The sequence below is a fragment of the Meles meles genome, chromosome 6 (genome assembly GCF_922984935.1).
Source record: "Meles meles chromosome 6, mMelMel3.1 paternal haplotype, whole genome shotgun sequence".
Classification (NCBI taxonomy): domain Eukaryota; kingdom Metazoa; phylum Chordata; class Mammalia; order Carnivora; family Mustelidae; genus Meles; species Meles meles.
In genome coordinates, this window is record NC_060071.1 from 11949009 (window position 1) to 11965733 (window position 16725).

Below are 16725 nucleotides of genomic sequence, written 5' to 3' on the forward strand. Positions count from 1 at the left end.
GCAGAGCTCGTGTTTTGGGCAGAACATGAGCGCTTCTGAAGCCTGGGCCACTGCTTCGTAGGTAGATAGAACAGACCTCACCTTCTGCTTTCTGAAGGGCTTTAAAAACTCTGTGTCTGTTTCTCCAAAATGGTGGTGCATCTTCTGCCTCTAGAAATGCACATGGTGCCAGTTCAGCTGTAGCATTCTGGCTTCTTTAGCCTTAAATGTTAGTTCTCCTTGCGGAGCTTTGGCTGTGGATCTGGACAAAACTGAGGCTCTGAATAGTTCAGGAGAAGAGGAGTTGAATTACTGAAGACTGCTCACCCTCTAATTCCTTTCCCTTCGTTTTCTTGTCTGTTTCCTCCTGTAAAATCATGATAATTCGAGTACCTGCTGTGGGGATTAAATGCAGTGACCAGCACACAGCAAGCACTAGGCTCATTGCCTGGTACATCGTGAGCATGCAGTAAATGCTAGCTAGTTTTATTATTTAGTATTTACTGAAACTGGTTTTGTGTTCCCTACTCTTAGTTTAAAAAATGGTGTGAATGTTTCATATTGCCCTCTCTCAGAGAAACACTATTAAAGCTGTCTTTTCTTTATAATTCTCAATTCTCTACCCCATAGCTATTTATAGAATACATGTTCTCTACCATTAGTCTGCACATCTGAGCCTTTTTTATTAAGAAAAATTAAATACTTTATCATTGGGGGAAATACTATATGCATAATTAGAAAATTTAGGAGATAGTGAAGAGTACAAAGAAGAAAAATGGCACAATCCTCCCTCCCCTTCCTCCCATCCCAGAGACGACTTTTGCTGTTCACATCATTTGGGTGTGTTTCCATTCATAATTGCTTATTTCTCTGTGTATTCACCAAATTGGAGTCATTATGTAGTTTTTTTACGACTTGACATGCAAAATTCTGTTAAGCATTTTTCCCATGTCATTAAAGATTTTTAAAAAAATTTAGTTTCTAACGTTTCCTCGTGCTCGTACCATTTTTTTAAACCCAATGATTAAACCTAATCACTTGTTGTGTGTTAAGAGTGGTATGAGCTTTTTAAAAAGCATTTTAAAAATCTACACTGCACTAGATTTCCCAAAGCAGTTTATTTTCATTCTGTTTGTGTATGAATATTTTCATCTCACCCTTAGCAGCATTGCATTTCATGGAGTTTGTTTTCAGTTTGATAATAGACACAAATAACATCTTATAATTCACATTATCTTTGGTAAAGAGTGACAGTGAAGGGGCACCTCGGTGGCTCAGTTGGTTGAGCATCTGACTCTTGGTTTCGGCTCAGGTCATGATCTCAGGGTCCTGGGACCGGGCCCCACATTGGGCTCCCTGCTCAGAATCCCCCTGAGCTCATCCATTTCCCTCTGACCCTGCTCCCTCAAATAAATAAATCTTAAGGTTAAAAAAAAAAAAGAGTGACAGTAAAAATTGTTTATATGATTTTTCAGACCCCAGATTTTAGTTGGTTTAGGTATCTCATTCTCCGGTGTCCACTGCTTGCTTCTAGGCTTCTGTAATTTAGTGTGATGTCACTCTGTGTCTCTACCAAGGATCACAGAGTATATGTGCCTCCACATTTGTTTAAAGTTCTTCTGAGACCATTCTCCATTTTTATTTCTGTGGCAGGATGCTGGTGAGTGTGACTTGGTTAGAACGCATTGTATCTGCGTATATTAAATACACCCACTGATCAAAGCGTAACTCAGAGCTACCCGCATCTGAGCATCACTTGTGTGTCAAGAGTGTCACCTTTGACATACTTGATCACATGCCCTAAAAATAGAAATCTCTGTGGCTTTCTTTTCTTCTGGCTCATATGACTTACTCTCTGCCTCCTTCCTGCCCCCTATTTGCTGAGCTGTAAGGTGCAGGCAGGTGTACCATGCCTGCTCAGGCTCTGTTGTTGCTGAGGAAACTGGAGTATGTCAGAGCCTGAGTCTTTCCCACATGTGGCTCTTCAGCCACAGGTGCTCTGGTTTGCTCTGAGCACGTGCTGTGCTGGTCGAGGACCCCGTGCTTCCCAGCCGTCCCAGCAGGCAGTCTGTTAGTGTGGTGGTGGTGTATTCCTCACGCACCGAACAATAAAGTCCTTGCTCACACCGACTACCTTACATGGTGTGATCCACCTTTACCCAGAAAGTAAGTGTGTAGACAACTTGCTGGAATGATCCCCTTGCTATTACTTTCTGGATTTTGTTAATTGCTTGTAACACTTATTTTAGCCAGGAGAGAACACTAATTCTTTTGTTCTGGTTGACTTATCAGAATCAGCTTTACTCCTTCGTTCCCTGCACTGACTTTTTCCGCTTAATGAAATGAAAATTCCCTGTACCATCAAGTCCCTGGCATTCTTGTAGCCTCCATAAAGTTTGTCCATCATATCTCACTTTTCTTCACACCTGCAGGGGTTTCCAGGTATAAGGGCTTATTGGACTGTGAAAGTGTTTCTGAGAAGGCCACTGCATAAAGTAGTATATTGCATTGTGTACAGGACTTCTGTTTCCTGCTCTCGACAAGGGCTGGTGGCCTGGGAATCAATCTGGCTTCGGCGGACACAGTTGTTATCTTTGACTCCGACTGGAACCCCCAGAACGACTTGCAGGCACAAGCCCGAGCCCATAGAATTGGTCAGAAGAAGCAGGTTGGTGGAGACAGACATGTGGACATGGTTTGGGGGAATCAGAAAAGGAGGGGGGTGGTTATTTAGCCCTTTCAAGATGTTTGTAAAATGCTTCTTTCTTGTTTTGCTTTCATTTCCCCAAGGGTAGTGCCTGTCTGTTAACTAGTACAGAGAAGGTGTCTTTGGGGCTAAGAGGAACTTACTCGGGAACTATTCTATTTTTCTGTTTGGAAATTATGTCACCAGTGACTTTTAGGTTTACCCCAAGAAAGAGAGATGATGAATAGATTTAGAACTGGAATGTTTTTCTATTTTAATGTGGATAAGTTGTTACTAATCTAACATCATTCAAGGTGGTCTACTTTCATTATATGTGACAGTGTTAGCTCTGAGCTATGTTGGGGAAATACATGCTTGTTTCCTTCATGTGTGAATCTCAAAGTCTACTGTAGTATTGGGTAACTCCTAACTAAGTTTCATACTCGGCCAAAGGTTTGGTTTGGTGAATCTTTATTATCATGAAACTAATTATTCTTTAGCAAGATTTTTATCATTAGAATAGGCTGTAGTAACAGTTTTTTTGAGGCAGTTTTATTTAAGATTATAACCTGTTACAGTAAAAATATTGGGTTTACTTAGGCCGCCTTTTGGATGAATGGCTTATTGTCATTTCTGGTAGAAGAGAAATAAGTTCTTATTTCTCCTCTTGGTTTTAGATAGAGGTAATTTTTTTCGGTGATCAGGTATAAACATAACATTTCTTTTTTCTACAGGTAAATATTTACCGCTTGGTTACAAAGGGGACTGTGGAGGAGGAGATCATCGAACGGGCCAAAAAGAAGATGGTATTGGACCATCTGGTGATTCAGCGTATGGATACCACTGGCCGGACGGTTCTGGAAAACAACTCAGGAAGGTCCAAGTAGGTTCTAGAAAGGTGGAAGAGGTGGTCAGAGCCAAATCAGTTTTACATCAGCATTTGATAGAATTCATCCTTCTAATAGGATTCTCTATAATTGATGTTATCTGTTAATTACCTTGAAGAGGCCAGGTCAAGACCACAAGAGGGTGTCGTTTTCATTTTATCATGCTTTCCGTGTTTTTTCTTTTTTGCCTCTAAACCCTGTGCTCTCCTTCTTTCTTGGCCTTCTCTCTTGCCTTTTGCTTTTGGCTCTGCAAGTGACATTCGACACAGCGGCAGTGGCAGGTGTGTGTCCTTCCTTAGGCTTTCAGCCCGGTTTCAGCCCGGTGCAGAGTTGCCTTGAATGTATCAGTAGCAAGAATCTGCCGGATGCAGTTGGCGGCTCTTTTCTTACTACTGGTAAAAATATTTGTGTGGAGGTTACTTTTCCAGTTGAAAACAGAAGGGTGTAGAAGGAAAATAGTCCAGTTTCAGTTGACTTTATTTAGAAGCACAGCTGTTTCTCTGACCGACTTTACATTTTGACCAGACTGTTCAGTCTTCTGCAATAGTCCTGAAGCTGTGTCACAGGTAGAAATCAAATGAGCCCTTCCCTAAACCCATTCAAAAGGAAGCTAAATGGTAAAAGCTTGGTTCTTTTATTTTAGTCCAGAGTTGAGAAGGTTGAAAATTCTTGGTGAATGATAACTTCCTGAGTCAAAAGACAAAGAGCAAAAAACTTTGCTTTCATGTTGCTAATTAAGTTTCTTGCTTGCTCGTGTAATAGATGAGCCATCAGGAAAACAATTCATTTTCTAGTCTTCTGCTAGGTTAGGTTTACCATCACAGACTCATCCTGGGGATTAAAAAAAAAAAATGAAATCTTGGAGAGATCATTTTTCTTGGGGCAGAATTTATGTTTTCACCCCTCACCGCTTTATGAGGGGTGGCTATTTTATCGTAGAACTTGATGGTGGTTATTTGACATTCCTGAGAGATTATAACTACCTTTTCCTTCTATAGCTCAAATCCTTTTAATAAAGAAGAGCTGACAGCTATTTTGAAATTTGGAGCAGAGGATCTCTTCAAAGAGCTGGAAGGGGAGGAGTCAGAGCCTCAGGTAATTAACAACGAGGAAAAAACTTTTTTTTCTTTAAAGATTTTATTTATTTATTTGACAGAGATCACAAGCAGGCAGAGAGGCAGGCAGAGAGAGAGAGGGAAGCAGGCTCCCTGCTGAGCAGAGAGCCCGATGTGGGGCTCGATCCCCAGAGCCTGGGATCATGACCTGAGCCGAAAAGCAGAGGCTTAACCCACTGAGCCACCTAGGCTTTTTTTTTTTTTTTTTTTTTAGATTTTATTTATTTATTTGACAAGTAGGCAGAGAGGCAGGCAGAGAGAGAGGGGAAGGAAGGAGGCTCCCCGCTGAGCGGAGAGCCTGATGTGGGGCTCAATCCCAGGACCCTGGGATCATGACCTGAGCCAAAGGCAGAGGCTTTAACCCACTGAGCCACCCAGGCGCCCCCACCCAGGCTTTTTTGACAAGTATTTGTGAGAGTCTCAGTTTCTCTGGAAGCAGATTCTGAGTCTGTGTTAGAGGCTTTCGTAAAGAACAGTAATTACTTGAAGGATATAGTTTTTTTAAATGTATTATTTTTTTAAGATTTTATTTATTTATTTGACAGAGATGACAAGCAGGCCGAGAGGCAGGCAGAGAGAGAGGGGAAGCAGGCTCCCCGCTGAGCGGAGAGCCTGATGTGGGGCTCAATCCCAGGACCCTGGGATCATGACCTGAGCTGAAGGCAGAGGCTTTAACCCACTGAGCCACCCAGGCACCCCGAAGGATATAGTTTTTTTAACCCAAGTACTGTATAGGTGAATGGGATCCCGGGAAGGAGATTTGGTTCATTTGCATCGAGTGTTTTCAGTCCATACTGATGATTGCTGCCCCTTTACCGTATTGTATTATTGGTGTCCCTTAGGAAATGGACATAGATGAAATTTTGCGCTTGGCTGAAACCAGAGAAAACGAAGTGTCCACAAGTGCAACAGATGAGCTTCTGTCGCAGTTTAAGGTATGGAACTCACTGTGGGAGGGGGTCCTCGGCGCCGGTTCTTAACTAGCAGCCACTGATGTCTGCGAGTACTTCCTGCGCGCAAGGCGCTCTGCTTTTCCTTTACCTGACTCGCCTCCTTTCTTTCTCGTCCTGAGTTCCAAGGGTGTTGTGAGTGTAGATGTAGTCTTCCACGTGGAGGTAATCGCTGACGTGCTCTGTCCTGCCCAGAGTCAGGGGATAGAGGAAAAGTTACCGAAGAGGGAAGAGTGTGCCTCCACGGGACAGGTGGAGACCCAGATGGTGCGGAGCTCTGGGAAGCGTGGACGGTGTTGTGGGAGAGACAGTGATAGAATCAGCTGACAAAGAGGGGTCAGAGGCAGAAAACAGAAAGTGACAGTAAGCACTTGCCGACTTGGTGTTTTTTGTTTTTTTTCTTTGTGTGTGTGTGTGTTTTTAAAGGCATTATGGGTAGTATCTGATAGAATAAAATTAAATGAGATCAGGACTAAGTGCAGAAGCTGGGATGAAGAGGAGGGGGCAGCATTGAGTGTGGTGGAGGTAATTCAAAAGCTCGTAAGGAGTACAGTGAAGGTGATGAATGAGGATAGAAGAGTCAAGCAAGGCAAGGGTTTTGAAAGATGTTATAATGTCTCCAGGTTGAGGAGAGAGCTGGAGAATAGGGGGAGATTGGAGGTTCTAAGGCAAGGAGGAAAATTTGATAGTACATTGCCTTAGAAGAGACTGGAAGGGATATAATAAAACCAGGTGGCGCAGTTGGCCTGCAAATGAAAAAGGAAGGTGCACTTTAGGGAATAGGAGGGAGGAGGGGAGAGAAGATGTGGGATTCCTTCCTTCGTGACCATAATTCCTAGTCAGCAAGTAAAGTAGAAATGATTTGGGACAGCCACGGGTGGTGCCGGGAAGGAGGAACATGATAGGGAGTGAGCTGTATTTGGAAGGTAAGACTTCATGTTGGAGCTGCTCAGCAGGGTCCTATGACTTTCTCCAGCAAGTACGTGAGGTCAGAGGGACTGATCATTTCATGGTCCCAGTGTGGTCCCAAGATGGGTTTGGGAGACTAAGGAGAGTCAAATTGGCAACGGTTTCCTAATCTCAGGTGAGAATATGGTTGAAAGAATTGGCAGGAGTTTGTTCTTTATGGGTTAGAGAAGCAGGAGAGACCTGAAGGTTCCAGGGATGGTTAAGTTCAGTAGATTGTGTAGGATTGAGGGAGACATGGGTGAGGTGTTGGAAAGAAGCGGTACTAGGTCCAAGGCTGGCCACAGGTAGAAGTTGTCTCAGAGGAAGAACACAGAAGGAACTGTTGAATAGACCAGAGAGCTCTAGGATCAGAATCAGTGTGTTTGAGGTTTAAGATGAATTATTACCTTTTCAAACGGATTCCACTTCCAGGACTATTGCTCCCTTTTATTTTTTATTTTAAGATTTTATTTTTATATTTGAGAGAGAGAGAATGAGCAGGGGAGGGACAAAAGGAGAAACAGACTCCCTGCTGCAGGGAGCTTAATTCTGGGCTCTGTCGTCCCAGGACCCTGGAATCCTGCCTGACCTGAGCTGAAGGCAGACATTTAACTGACTGAGCCACCCGGGTGTCCCTATTTGCTCCCTGTTAAAGAGAAGTAATCTTCATGATAATGTTTTAGTCAGAATGTTACATGATGACTTAGGTATAAAAATGTCTGCATATTAACAGGTTAGTCGAAAGTGGTCAGCTATTGACTTTTGCCTTGCTAAAGCTCTTTTGGCTGTTAATTTTAGCACCTGGTCAAGTGATTTAGTTCACAGTAGGAGTTTTCCTACCTAGGGGCTCTTTTATTTCTGGAGTGCTTCAGCTGAGTTGACTTTGTTTTTTCCACTAATCCTTTCTCTTTTTCTTTTTCTCTTTTTTTAACTCTAACATGTTGGAAACACAGCAAAATTTTTTTTGAGATAACTTAAGATTATAGTTTTCTTAAGTAATCATAACTAATAGTCTTATCCCTTACTGTGTGTGTCAAGCCCTGTTAAAACCGTAGGATGAATCGGACATTATTTTCTTCCTTTATAAATAAGGAACCTGAGGTACAGACAGGTCAAGTAGATTTCCCAAGGTCACGCGTGTGGAATTGAGATCCCATCCTGGCGGTGGTCTGGCCTGTAGCGTGTGGCCCTTAACCATTCTGCATCCTCAGAAAAGTTCATTTCTCAACTGTGTGAACCACTAATGTATACATTTACATCATTTATGTCATTTTCATTTGGCTGTTTCAAAGGTCAGATCTAAAGTAATTATAAATACTAGTTAATTTAAGAGATTGGTCAAATGGTTCATTTTTATAAAACAAAAAATGTTTTCAATCTAAGAAATTACACCTGTTCTCTTTGTCTTGGAGTTTAAAAAAATCTGATCGTGAAGATGATGGTATCTATGATGGAAATTAGAATTAATTGTGGCCCCAAGTCATAAACTTAAGACTTCACTGTCAGTTCCAAATGACTTTGAGAATGGAAAATCCAGAAGCTCTTTGTACTTGATTGTACCCTTAAAGACTGTGTGGGAAGGAATAAAAAAGATGTGGATCCCATGCCTGGGGCCTGCCCACCACTGCTCATAAGCCAGCAGAGCTGGTAGATGTATCTGTGTGTAGCTGCAGCCTGAGTCTTTGAAATATATACACTTACGTGGTTTTCTTTCTGGGATATGCATATCTTTTCAGTTCAGATTGATGCCAGATATCAGGTATTTGGTATGTTGTAAATGGAGTATTCTTCTAGGTTTGTTTGAGTTTTTTGCATCTTAAATTCTCATTTTGATTTCTCATAGTAGAGTGTACTTTTGAGTGTATGAAATCATTACATACTTTCAGTTTCTGTACTTCTTTTTTTTTTTTTCCAAGTTTCTGTACTTCTGATAAAAATGAGTAAGACAGGTAGTTGGCTACTGATTGCTAGGGCTTTTAGTTATGCATTGTTCCAAATGAGTGCTTTTTAATAGCAATTTATAGTTTAGAACTGTAACTTCATGGTGGATTGGTATTAAGTATTCAGCATTTGAAATCTAATAAGTAAATCTAAATTTTCCAGTTAGTATCATATTTACTAGAAAATATGTATGATTTAACTTATAAGACCATCTTATCCTTATATCTGTTTCTCTAATTTTTAGTAATTTCTGATGAACTTGGGGATTTGGCAAGGTATTTGGGGGGAGGATAAGGGAGAGATGAGCAGAAAATTGATTATCTGACTGTATAACATCACAGGAATTCTGATATTACATACAGTGTCTTACTTTGATTAAAAATGCTGGGTGGGTTGGTATTTTAGCAGATGGTGTTTGGGAAACAGGGAAACGTCAGACAGTGAGTTGTCCATTTGTTTTAAGGTTGCCAACTTTGCAACAATGGAAGACGAGGAAGAGCTGGAAGAGCGTCCTCACAAGGACTGGGATGAGATCATCCCGGAGGAGCAGAGGAAAAAAGTAGAGGAGGAAGAGCGTCAGAAGGAGCTGGAAGAAATTTACATGCTTCCTCGAATTCGGAGTTCCACTAAAAAGGTGAGTGAGGGAGTTGGAAGATGGGAAAGGACTCTTAGGTTGTAAAGGTTACAGTAGTGCTGATTACTCAAGGAAGAGGCTTTGCACTGTTGCCTGGTCACGGGAGGCAGGTATTTTATAGCGAACCTAGCAGAGGAAGATAGAAAAATGTGGAATGCCCCTGAGAACACCCGTGAGACGTTTGAGCTTTGTAAATTGGCTCTTGGTGAGACAAATGGATGGGATCTGAATTTGGCAGACATTTGCATTTTGCTGTGGAGATCAGAACCTGTAATCCTAGTGGTTTGGTTCTAATCGACAATGCCTTTGACTTTCAGAGCCAGCCTCTTCTTTTTGCCTTTAAGTATTTGTGGCACTTGTTATAAATACTTACTAAGAAATTATATAACCATAGACCAAAAACATGCATATACTTCACAGCTTACAAAGCACTGTTACAAGCATGATCTCATTTGATTTTTGCCACAACATTGAAGTAGTTTAGAATAAGTTTTATCAGCCAGTTTGTTAGACCTAGCAGATTTGTCCAAGATTATAGCAAATCCGTATTCGCTAATGGTCGCTGGTATTGTTTGAGCAGTAATTGTGTGCCAGGCATAGTTGTGCTGTTATACCTGTTGACTCATTTAATCATGAAAACCCCAACAATAGGTAGTTATCCCCATTTTACAAATGGAAAACCAAGGCACAAAGGGGTAACTTACCTAAGGAAGTAAACACAAACCTACAATTCAAACATTTTATTCCATTTCACTTGTCATTATGTTGCACTACATCTGTGGGAAGATAACTGTCCCAAGCAGATCTTCCTTCTTTACGTGACACCTGCCTCCACATTGGACTTATCCAATATGATGAAAAGTTCTGAGTTCTAAGGAATTAAGATGGGCTGGTTTTAGTCCCTTGAACTCTTGCAGCTGGCCCTTGCTACAATGTGACTTTGCCTTTTTAGGCTCAGACAAATGACAGTGACTCTGACACTGAGTCTAAGAGGCAGGCGCAGAGATCCTCTGCCTCTGAGAGCGAGACGGATGACTCTGATGATGACAAGAAGCCGAAGCGCAGAGGGCGCCCCCGAAGCGTGCGGAAGGACCTTGTCGAGGGATTTACTGATGCTGAGATCCGAAGGTTGGTGGAGGCTCTGCTCGCTCTCTCTGGAGCGTGCGTGGAGGGTATGCTGCGAGCGGTGGGCCGATCGCATTCCTGCCATTGAAGACGGGGCGGGCAGAGGCTGGTACCTTAAGGCAGGCAGGGGATGGAGTCATGCCCCAAGTCTTCAGAAGATTCTGCCCTGCAGTGTTTTCCTCACTTGAGCTCGCTCTCGCATTGCCCAGCTCTTGTTTTTTTCCTGTTCTCTGGTTACTCTGAGCGATTTCACCAAAGTCCAGCCAAGACAAAAGAGACAGTTGGAGGCAAACTTGGGCTGAGCCTTTCTTACTTGTCTTTATTTAAGAATTGGAATACATACATGGAAACATACACAGAGACTTACACACCTGTCTGTGTGTATTAAAGAAAGAGTATGAATATAAAAAATTAAAATGGTACGGATAACGCTGCCCTCATACCCCTCATCTCCGCAGTTCACTGCCTGTCCGTGTTAGCACTGATACCAGTTTGGTGGTGGTTTGGTTTATGAGTCCCCAGCATACTGTTCTGCAGCCTTTTTCTCACCTCTGGTTGATTTTAGTATCTGATTGATTTAGTATCTTTCTGTGTCCGTATGTACTGCACATTGTTGGTATTTAATTCACACACAACACCCTCCCAGAAGATCTAAAATTGTTGCGTAAGCCATTTTTCCAACCACTTTGCGTGATATTTTTTATTTTAGGCTAGAAAAACAGTATGAAGGCAGCTTTCTGAGCCAATCCATATTACAATTATATGAGATAGTCTTCTAGGTCAATGTGTTTTCAGCTATGAAGTCTTTATTCTCCCCTAAATGTCACCATTGTTCTTTTCTTCTTGCTTTGTTTAATTATTAGGGAAAAGTGTAAATATATACAAACATTGACAGATGAGGGTATTTACCCCCATACTTACCATGTTGTCATCTTAACCATTCTGAATTTGTAGTGGGTCTTCTATATAGCATCCTCTCCCCTCTTACCCTCAGTATTATTTTCAAAAGAATATGTATTCTGCTCTAGATGGACACAGTGTCCTACAGATGTTTGATTCTGGGTTGAGTCTTCCATTTCCTTACTCACCGTCTCCCTGCTGGTTCTAGCCGTTATTGAAAACGGGGTGTTGAAGTCTCTACCTGTTACCATTGTGTTGTCTGTTTCTCCCTCTGCTTTGGTCAGTTTTTGCCTCATGTATTTTGGGGCTCTCATTAGGTGCATGCATTTTATAGCCGATATGTCTTCTGTCTGATGGATAGGCCCTTTTATCTTCATAAAATGTCCTTTTGTCTCCAGTAATAATTTTTGTCCTAAAGTTCATTTAAAAAATCTGATAGTATAACCACTTCAGGTCTCATTTGGATATCGTATGCACATTATCTTTTTCATTTCAGTATGCCTGTCTTTGAGTCTGGCTTGTGTCTCTTGCAGACAGTATGTAGTTCCATCATTTTTAAAAAAAATCTATTCTTTCAGTCTCTTCCTTTTGAAGACTTTATTTATTTGACAGACAGAGATCACAAGTAGGCAGAAAGGCAGGCAGAGAGAAAGAGAGGAGGAAGCAGGCTCCCTGCTGAGCAGAGAGCTGAATGCGGGGCTCGATCCCAGGACCCTGAGATCATGACCTGAGCCAAAGGCAGAAGCTTAACCCACTGAACCACCCAGGCGCCCCTCAGTCTCTTCCTTTTGATCAGAGTCTTTAATCACATTTACATTTCATGTATTTACTGACAAAATAGAATTTATATCTGCCTTTGGCTATTTATGTCTTGTGTCTTTTTCCTTTAGTCCCCTGTTACTACCATCTTTTGTGTTATGTAGGTTAGTTTTTAATATACCATTTTAATTCCCTTGTTTTTCTTTGTGTTTCTCAATTTCTTATACAGTTTCTTTTACTGTATTTTCAGAGTTATTTTCCTAGTGGTTGTCTTTGAGATGATAATTAGTACCTTAATTTGGAATTGTGTAGTTTGGATTATCATCACCTTAATTCTAATGGTATATTAAAAATTTACTCCAATATAACTTCATTCCTCTCCCCCCTCCTGTGTTATTATTGTCACAGAAGTTATATCTTTACCCTTTATAAACCTGTCAACACAGTTTTTTTTTTTTTTTTTAAAGATCTTATTTATTTATTTGACAGAGATCACAAGCAGGCAGAGAGGCAGGCAGAGGGAGAGGAGGAAGCAGGTTCCCTGCTGAGCAGAGAGCCTGATGCGGGGTTCATCCCAGGATGCTGGGATCATGACCTGAGCCGAAGGCAGAGGCTTTAACCCACTCAGCCACCCAGGTGCCCCTCAACACAGTTTTATAATAACTGCTTTTATGCAGTTTTTTTAAAAATCAGGAGAAAAGAGTTAACAAACAAAAGTACATTTATGCTATCTCTATACTTAGTTACTCTTCTTACTTCTTTGTGTGGATTTTAGCTACCTGTTTGGTGTCCTTTGATTTCTGCCTGAAGGATTCTTCAGTATTTCTTTTAGGGCAAGTCTGGTAGCAGCAAGTTCTTTATCTTTGTTTATTTGTGAATTTCTTAATTTTTTCTTGGTTTTAGAAGTCCAGTTTTTTAAGTTCAACTTTTGGACTTTCTCAGGGACTATTTTCATTGATTTTTTTTTTTTTTTTCCTGTGTATGGGTCCTACTTTTTTGTTTTTGTGTTTTTTATAATTTTTTTTTTTTTTTTTTTTTTTTTATAATTTTTGATGAAAACTGGACATTGTCAGTAGTACAGTGTGGCAGGTGTGGAAATCAGATTTCCCCGGACAGCCAGTTTGTTGTGTTTGCTGTTTGCTTTTTGTTCGTTTAGTCACTTTCCTGGACTAGTTCTGTGAAGTCTGTATTCCTTGTCATGTGGTTTCAAGTCTCTGCTCATCTAGCTTAGCCATTAGCTAATGGTTGGACAGAGATTTGCTTAAATGCCTCGAGCCAGTAAGTCTACCGGCTTTTGCTGAAGGGCTCCGTGTGTTTATCAGGGGCACGTTTTCAGTGGTCTGGCAGGCATGGCACGGCTCTGCCTTGTCATCAGTTCTTGGCTTGCACAGAGCCTGGGGCTGGTTGGAGGTGACAGGTGAACCACCTCAGGTCTTTCCTGTGCGTGCACATGCCCTTGCTCTCATGCGTGGTTTTATAGGTTTTTAGGAACACGTCAGCTTTCCAAAACTCCCTGTGGACATTCCCATCAGTTTTTCCTTTTCAGTTTTTTGGTCATCCTGTTCTTACCCTAAATTGGTTATGTTGCCCAAGTAGCTGTGGTCTTAAACCTTTGCTTCTAATTGTTTTCAGCAATGAACTATGGACCGTAATTTTCACAGAGAGGTCAAGGAAAGCAGGCCTGTGAATGGAGTTTCTCAGGGTGTTGCCAGGTCAGATAGTGTGTTCTCATGGAAAAGAGCTTTGGGGTCACTCCAGACCTGTTCTCCCTCCTCTGGGGCTGATAGGCTGCTGCTTTGGACAACTACTGTAGTTGCAAAGGTGTTGGTTTTCCAGGCTGTCATGGAGCGTGGAGAGAGGAGCATGGGAATAGAGCAAAAGTAAAATGCCAGAGAGCTTTCATTTCTTCCTTAACTGAGTTCCAGCCGTGTGCTTGAGTAAACGCCAGAGTTCTAACAAAGTCCATCGTGACAGTGTTTTGCCAGTGTTCTTACTACTTTCGTGGAGGAGCAGATTCTCAGAAGTTCTTACTCCACCATTCCAGAAATGCTTCTCCCTCCTAGGCTTACTTCGAAGTAATCCCCAAACATCGTATTATTTTATACATGAAATATTTCAGTGTATATTAAGAAGGAGAAAGGTAGAGTTGAGGAACAAGCTTCACGTTCACTTTCCCATGTAACACTTTCCTAGTCCTGTCCGTGCTCTTCCTTAGTATTGATTCCCAGCTGTGGGCCTGCTCATTCCCGTCCCCCCCCCCCCTTTTTTTTTCTAAAGATTTTATTTTATTTATTTGACACAGAGAGAGAGAGAGATCACAAGTAGGCAGAGAGGTAGGCAGAGAGAGAGGAGGAAGCAGGCTCCCTGCGGAGCAGAGAGCCCGACGCGGGGCTCCATTCCAGGACCCTGAGATCATGACCTGAGCCGAAGGCAGCGGCTTAATCCACTGAGCCACCCAGGCGCCCCATTCCCGTCCCCTTTTTTTTAGTTGCTGTGTTCTCTGTTTCCATTTATCTCCGCAAAGTATCTCACCTTACATTGTTGCCTAACCAGATGATTTTAGTGATGTGGACGAGTACAGTGATTCTCACTTTTCAGTGAAAGTGTTAGTGATTGGTTCTAAGGAGGGAAACAGATGACACGGTTGACGTACAGTATAGTTTAGGGGTAGAGACCTGTGGAAGGATTGTTTGGAGACAAGGTCGGGCAGAAGAAATCAGCAGAGTTTCCAAAGTAGTTTTGTCTAAGAAGTTTTAAATCACATGTTTATTTTACTTTGCCTTATTCCCATAAGTATTTAAGGCAGTCTTAAAAATCGTACAGTTGTGTTATGGACCAGAAAATAATAAATATTACTGTATGGAATTGATATTGACAGTCCCTGGATAGAGCTGTTAACCATGTTGGGGTCTTATCACAGGAGTTGTGGTTGAATCATTAATTACGTGTTGAACTCCATAAACTTGTACCTTCTGAAAAAGGGTACTATTAGAGTTAGATCACCATTATCTTTTACATCCCTTAACGGTTTCTTGATCAGTCATTGAGAATAACGTTGATCTTTAATTTTACTGCATCTTTAGCACTCGTTATTTTAAGTGGATCAGTTCAAAAACATTCAGCATTCTTCTGCTGAGTGGCAGTTACATGGTTTGGGCTCAGTCTGTTCTCACACAGTGTGTGCGGCATGGTCCATTCACCACAGGATACGTTGCAGTAAAGAGCCAAAGCCTCTGTTTTTTAATGTGCTTTATTGATTGTGTTCTCAGGTTCATCAAGGCATATAAGAAGTTCGGTCTCCCTCTTGAACGGTAAGCTCCTTAGTCACCTGTTTCTCATTTTTATTATGTAGCAGGCTTTTTTGGGGGGGGGGGGGGGAGATGTACTGTTTCCCACTTAGTACTAATGCTGGGAACTTTTTTTTCATCCTGGAAACATTCTTTTACAAATATTTATATCTTGTGTGATTGTACACGTCCTTTTGGGGAGGGATGCCAAAAATGACCATCTGTACAGAGATTTTGCTTGAGTGGAACATGAAGCAAGTACATGCAGAATACAGGGAAATGATTTCCAGAAGTGATAGTCAGATAATTCCATTTGGAAAAATGCACGTATTTAGTCCTTATTTAGTAATGTAAATTCGTGATTTTGTAGCCTTCTGCTTCTTAGTAGGGTGTCATGGGGATTAAATGTAAATAACATCTTGCCAGCAGGAACTTACTAGAGGGTTGGCTGACATTACTATTTTAAGGCATTCAGGAAATGAACTCAGAAGTTGGATTTTAACAAAAGACCACCTCAACTAGCTCATTATTTTGCTTTGTCCAGAATCAGCAATATAGCCCATAAATAATAGTATTGACTTGAAGGAAATAGCAGATGCCTTTCTCTTCTTCCTGATAAACTCATGGAGTGGAAGGAAATTACAGCCTGTGTGTTTTGCATTTGTCCTCTCATTTGGAGAGGAAGCCGTGATGTGTAGCGGTCGTAGCAGTGGAACCAAGAAGGTCAGGTGCACCTCTCCAGGGTTGTTGCTGGCCACCCAGGATAGAATGCTTGTCTGAGGTAGGGACCATAAAAACCACCAAGGTGTGGAAAAGTGCATCTGGCCCCTTCTGGCAGCCTGATTTTTGGACGTTGGTGTGTTTCATGCTCCATATAAGATCACTGAGACGTACTGTACTCTGCTTCTAGGAATATTGTAAAGAATGAAAGTAGGCTGGAGGGAGGAAAGTGAGCATAAGGCAGCAGATGAGTGCAGACAGCCTTGGCGCTTCTCCTACTGCCACTGTCAGGCAGCCCATCTAGTTAGTAGAGAAAGCCGGCTCCTTCCCCTGTGTTCTTTGAAATTACTTTGCGGACTATTCCAGATCACAGTTCCTGATGATGGAAAATGAGTGGGTTAGCCCTCAGTCACTCTTGGAGGCTTTCTTGCTGGAGCCTTGGAATGATCAATAAAGTCGAGAAGAATGTAATGTTTTTATTTTTGCAGGAGCAGGCTTATATGAGCCCACGGGGTATCTCATGGGACGTTAGAGAAGTGGGCACAGGGCCTTGATCTGTCCCTGTATTTGTCCTTCCTCAGGCTGGAGTGCATAGCACGAGATGCGGAGCTGGTAGATAAGTCTGTAGCAGATCTGAAACGCCTGGGGGAACTGATTCACAACAGCTGTGTGTCAGCCATGCAGGAGTATGAAGAACAGCTGAAGGAAAACGCCAGCGAGGGTAAGTTCTCCCAGACCCGGCACTTTCGGACTGGGGATTGTGCTTCTGATGGGCTTTGTTTTTGAAGAACAGG

The 16725-nt window shown here is 41.9% G+C and overlaps 1 protein-coding gene across 3 annotated transcripts in view; it reads left to right on the forward strand.

Moving 5' to 3' along the window:
• The window catches only part of CHD2 (chromodomain helicase DNA binding protein 2), a 119341-nt gene that overhangs the window by 68884 nt on the left and 33732 nt on the right, over positions 1–16725 (forward strand). For all 3 annotated transcript variants that reach the window (XM_046008467.1, XM_046008465.1, XM_046008468.1), the window contains 8 exons: positions 2498–2647; positions 3400–3548; positions 4551–4647; positions 5510–5602; positions 8970–9140; positions 10093–10268; positions 15194–15235; positions 16513–16652. In XM_046008467.1, the coding sequence (XP_045864423.1) occupies positions 2498–2647; positions 3400–3548; positions 4551–4647; positions 5510–5602; positions 8970–9140; positions 10093–10268; positions 15194–15235; positions 16513–16652 (1018 nt within the window). The remainder of the gene's footprint in view (positions 1–2497; positions 2648–3399; positions 3549–4550; positions 4648–5509; positions 5603–8969; positions 9141–10092; positions 10269–15193; positions 15236–16512; positions 16653–16725) is intronic.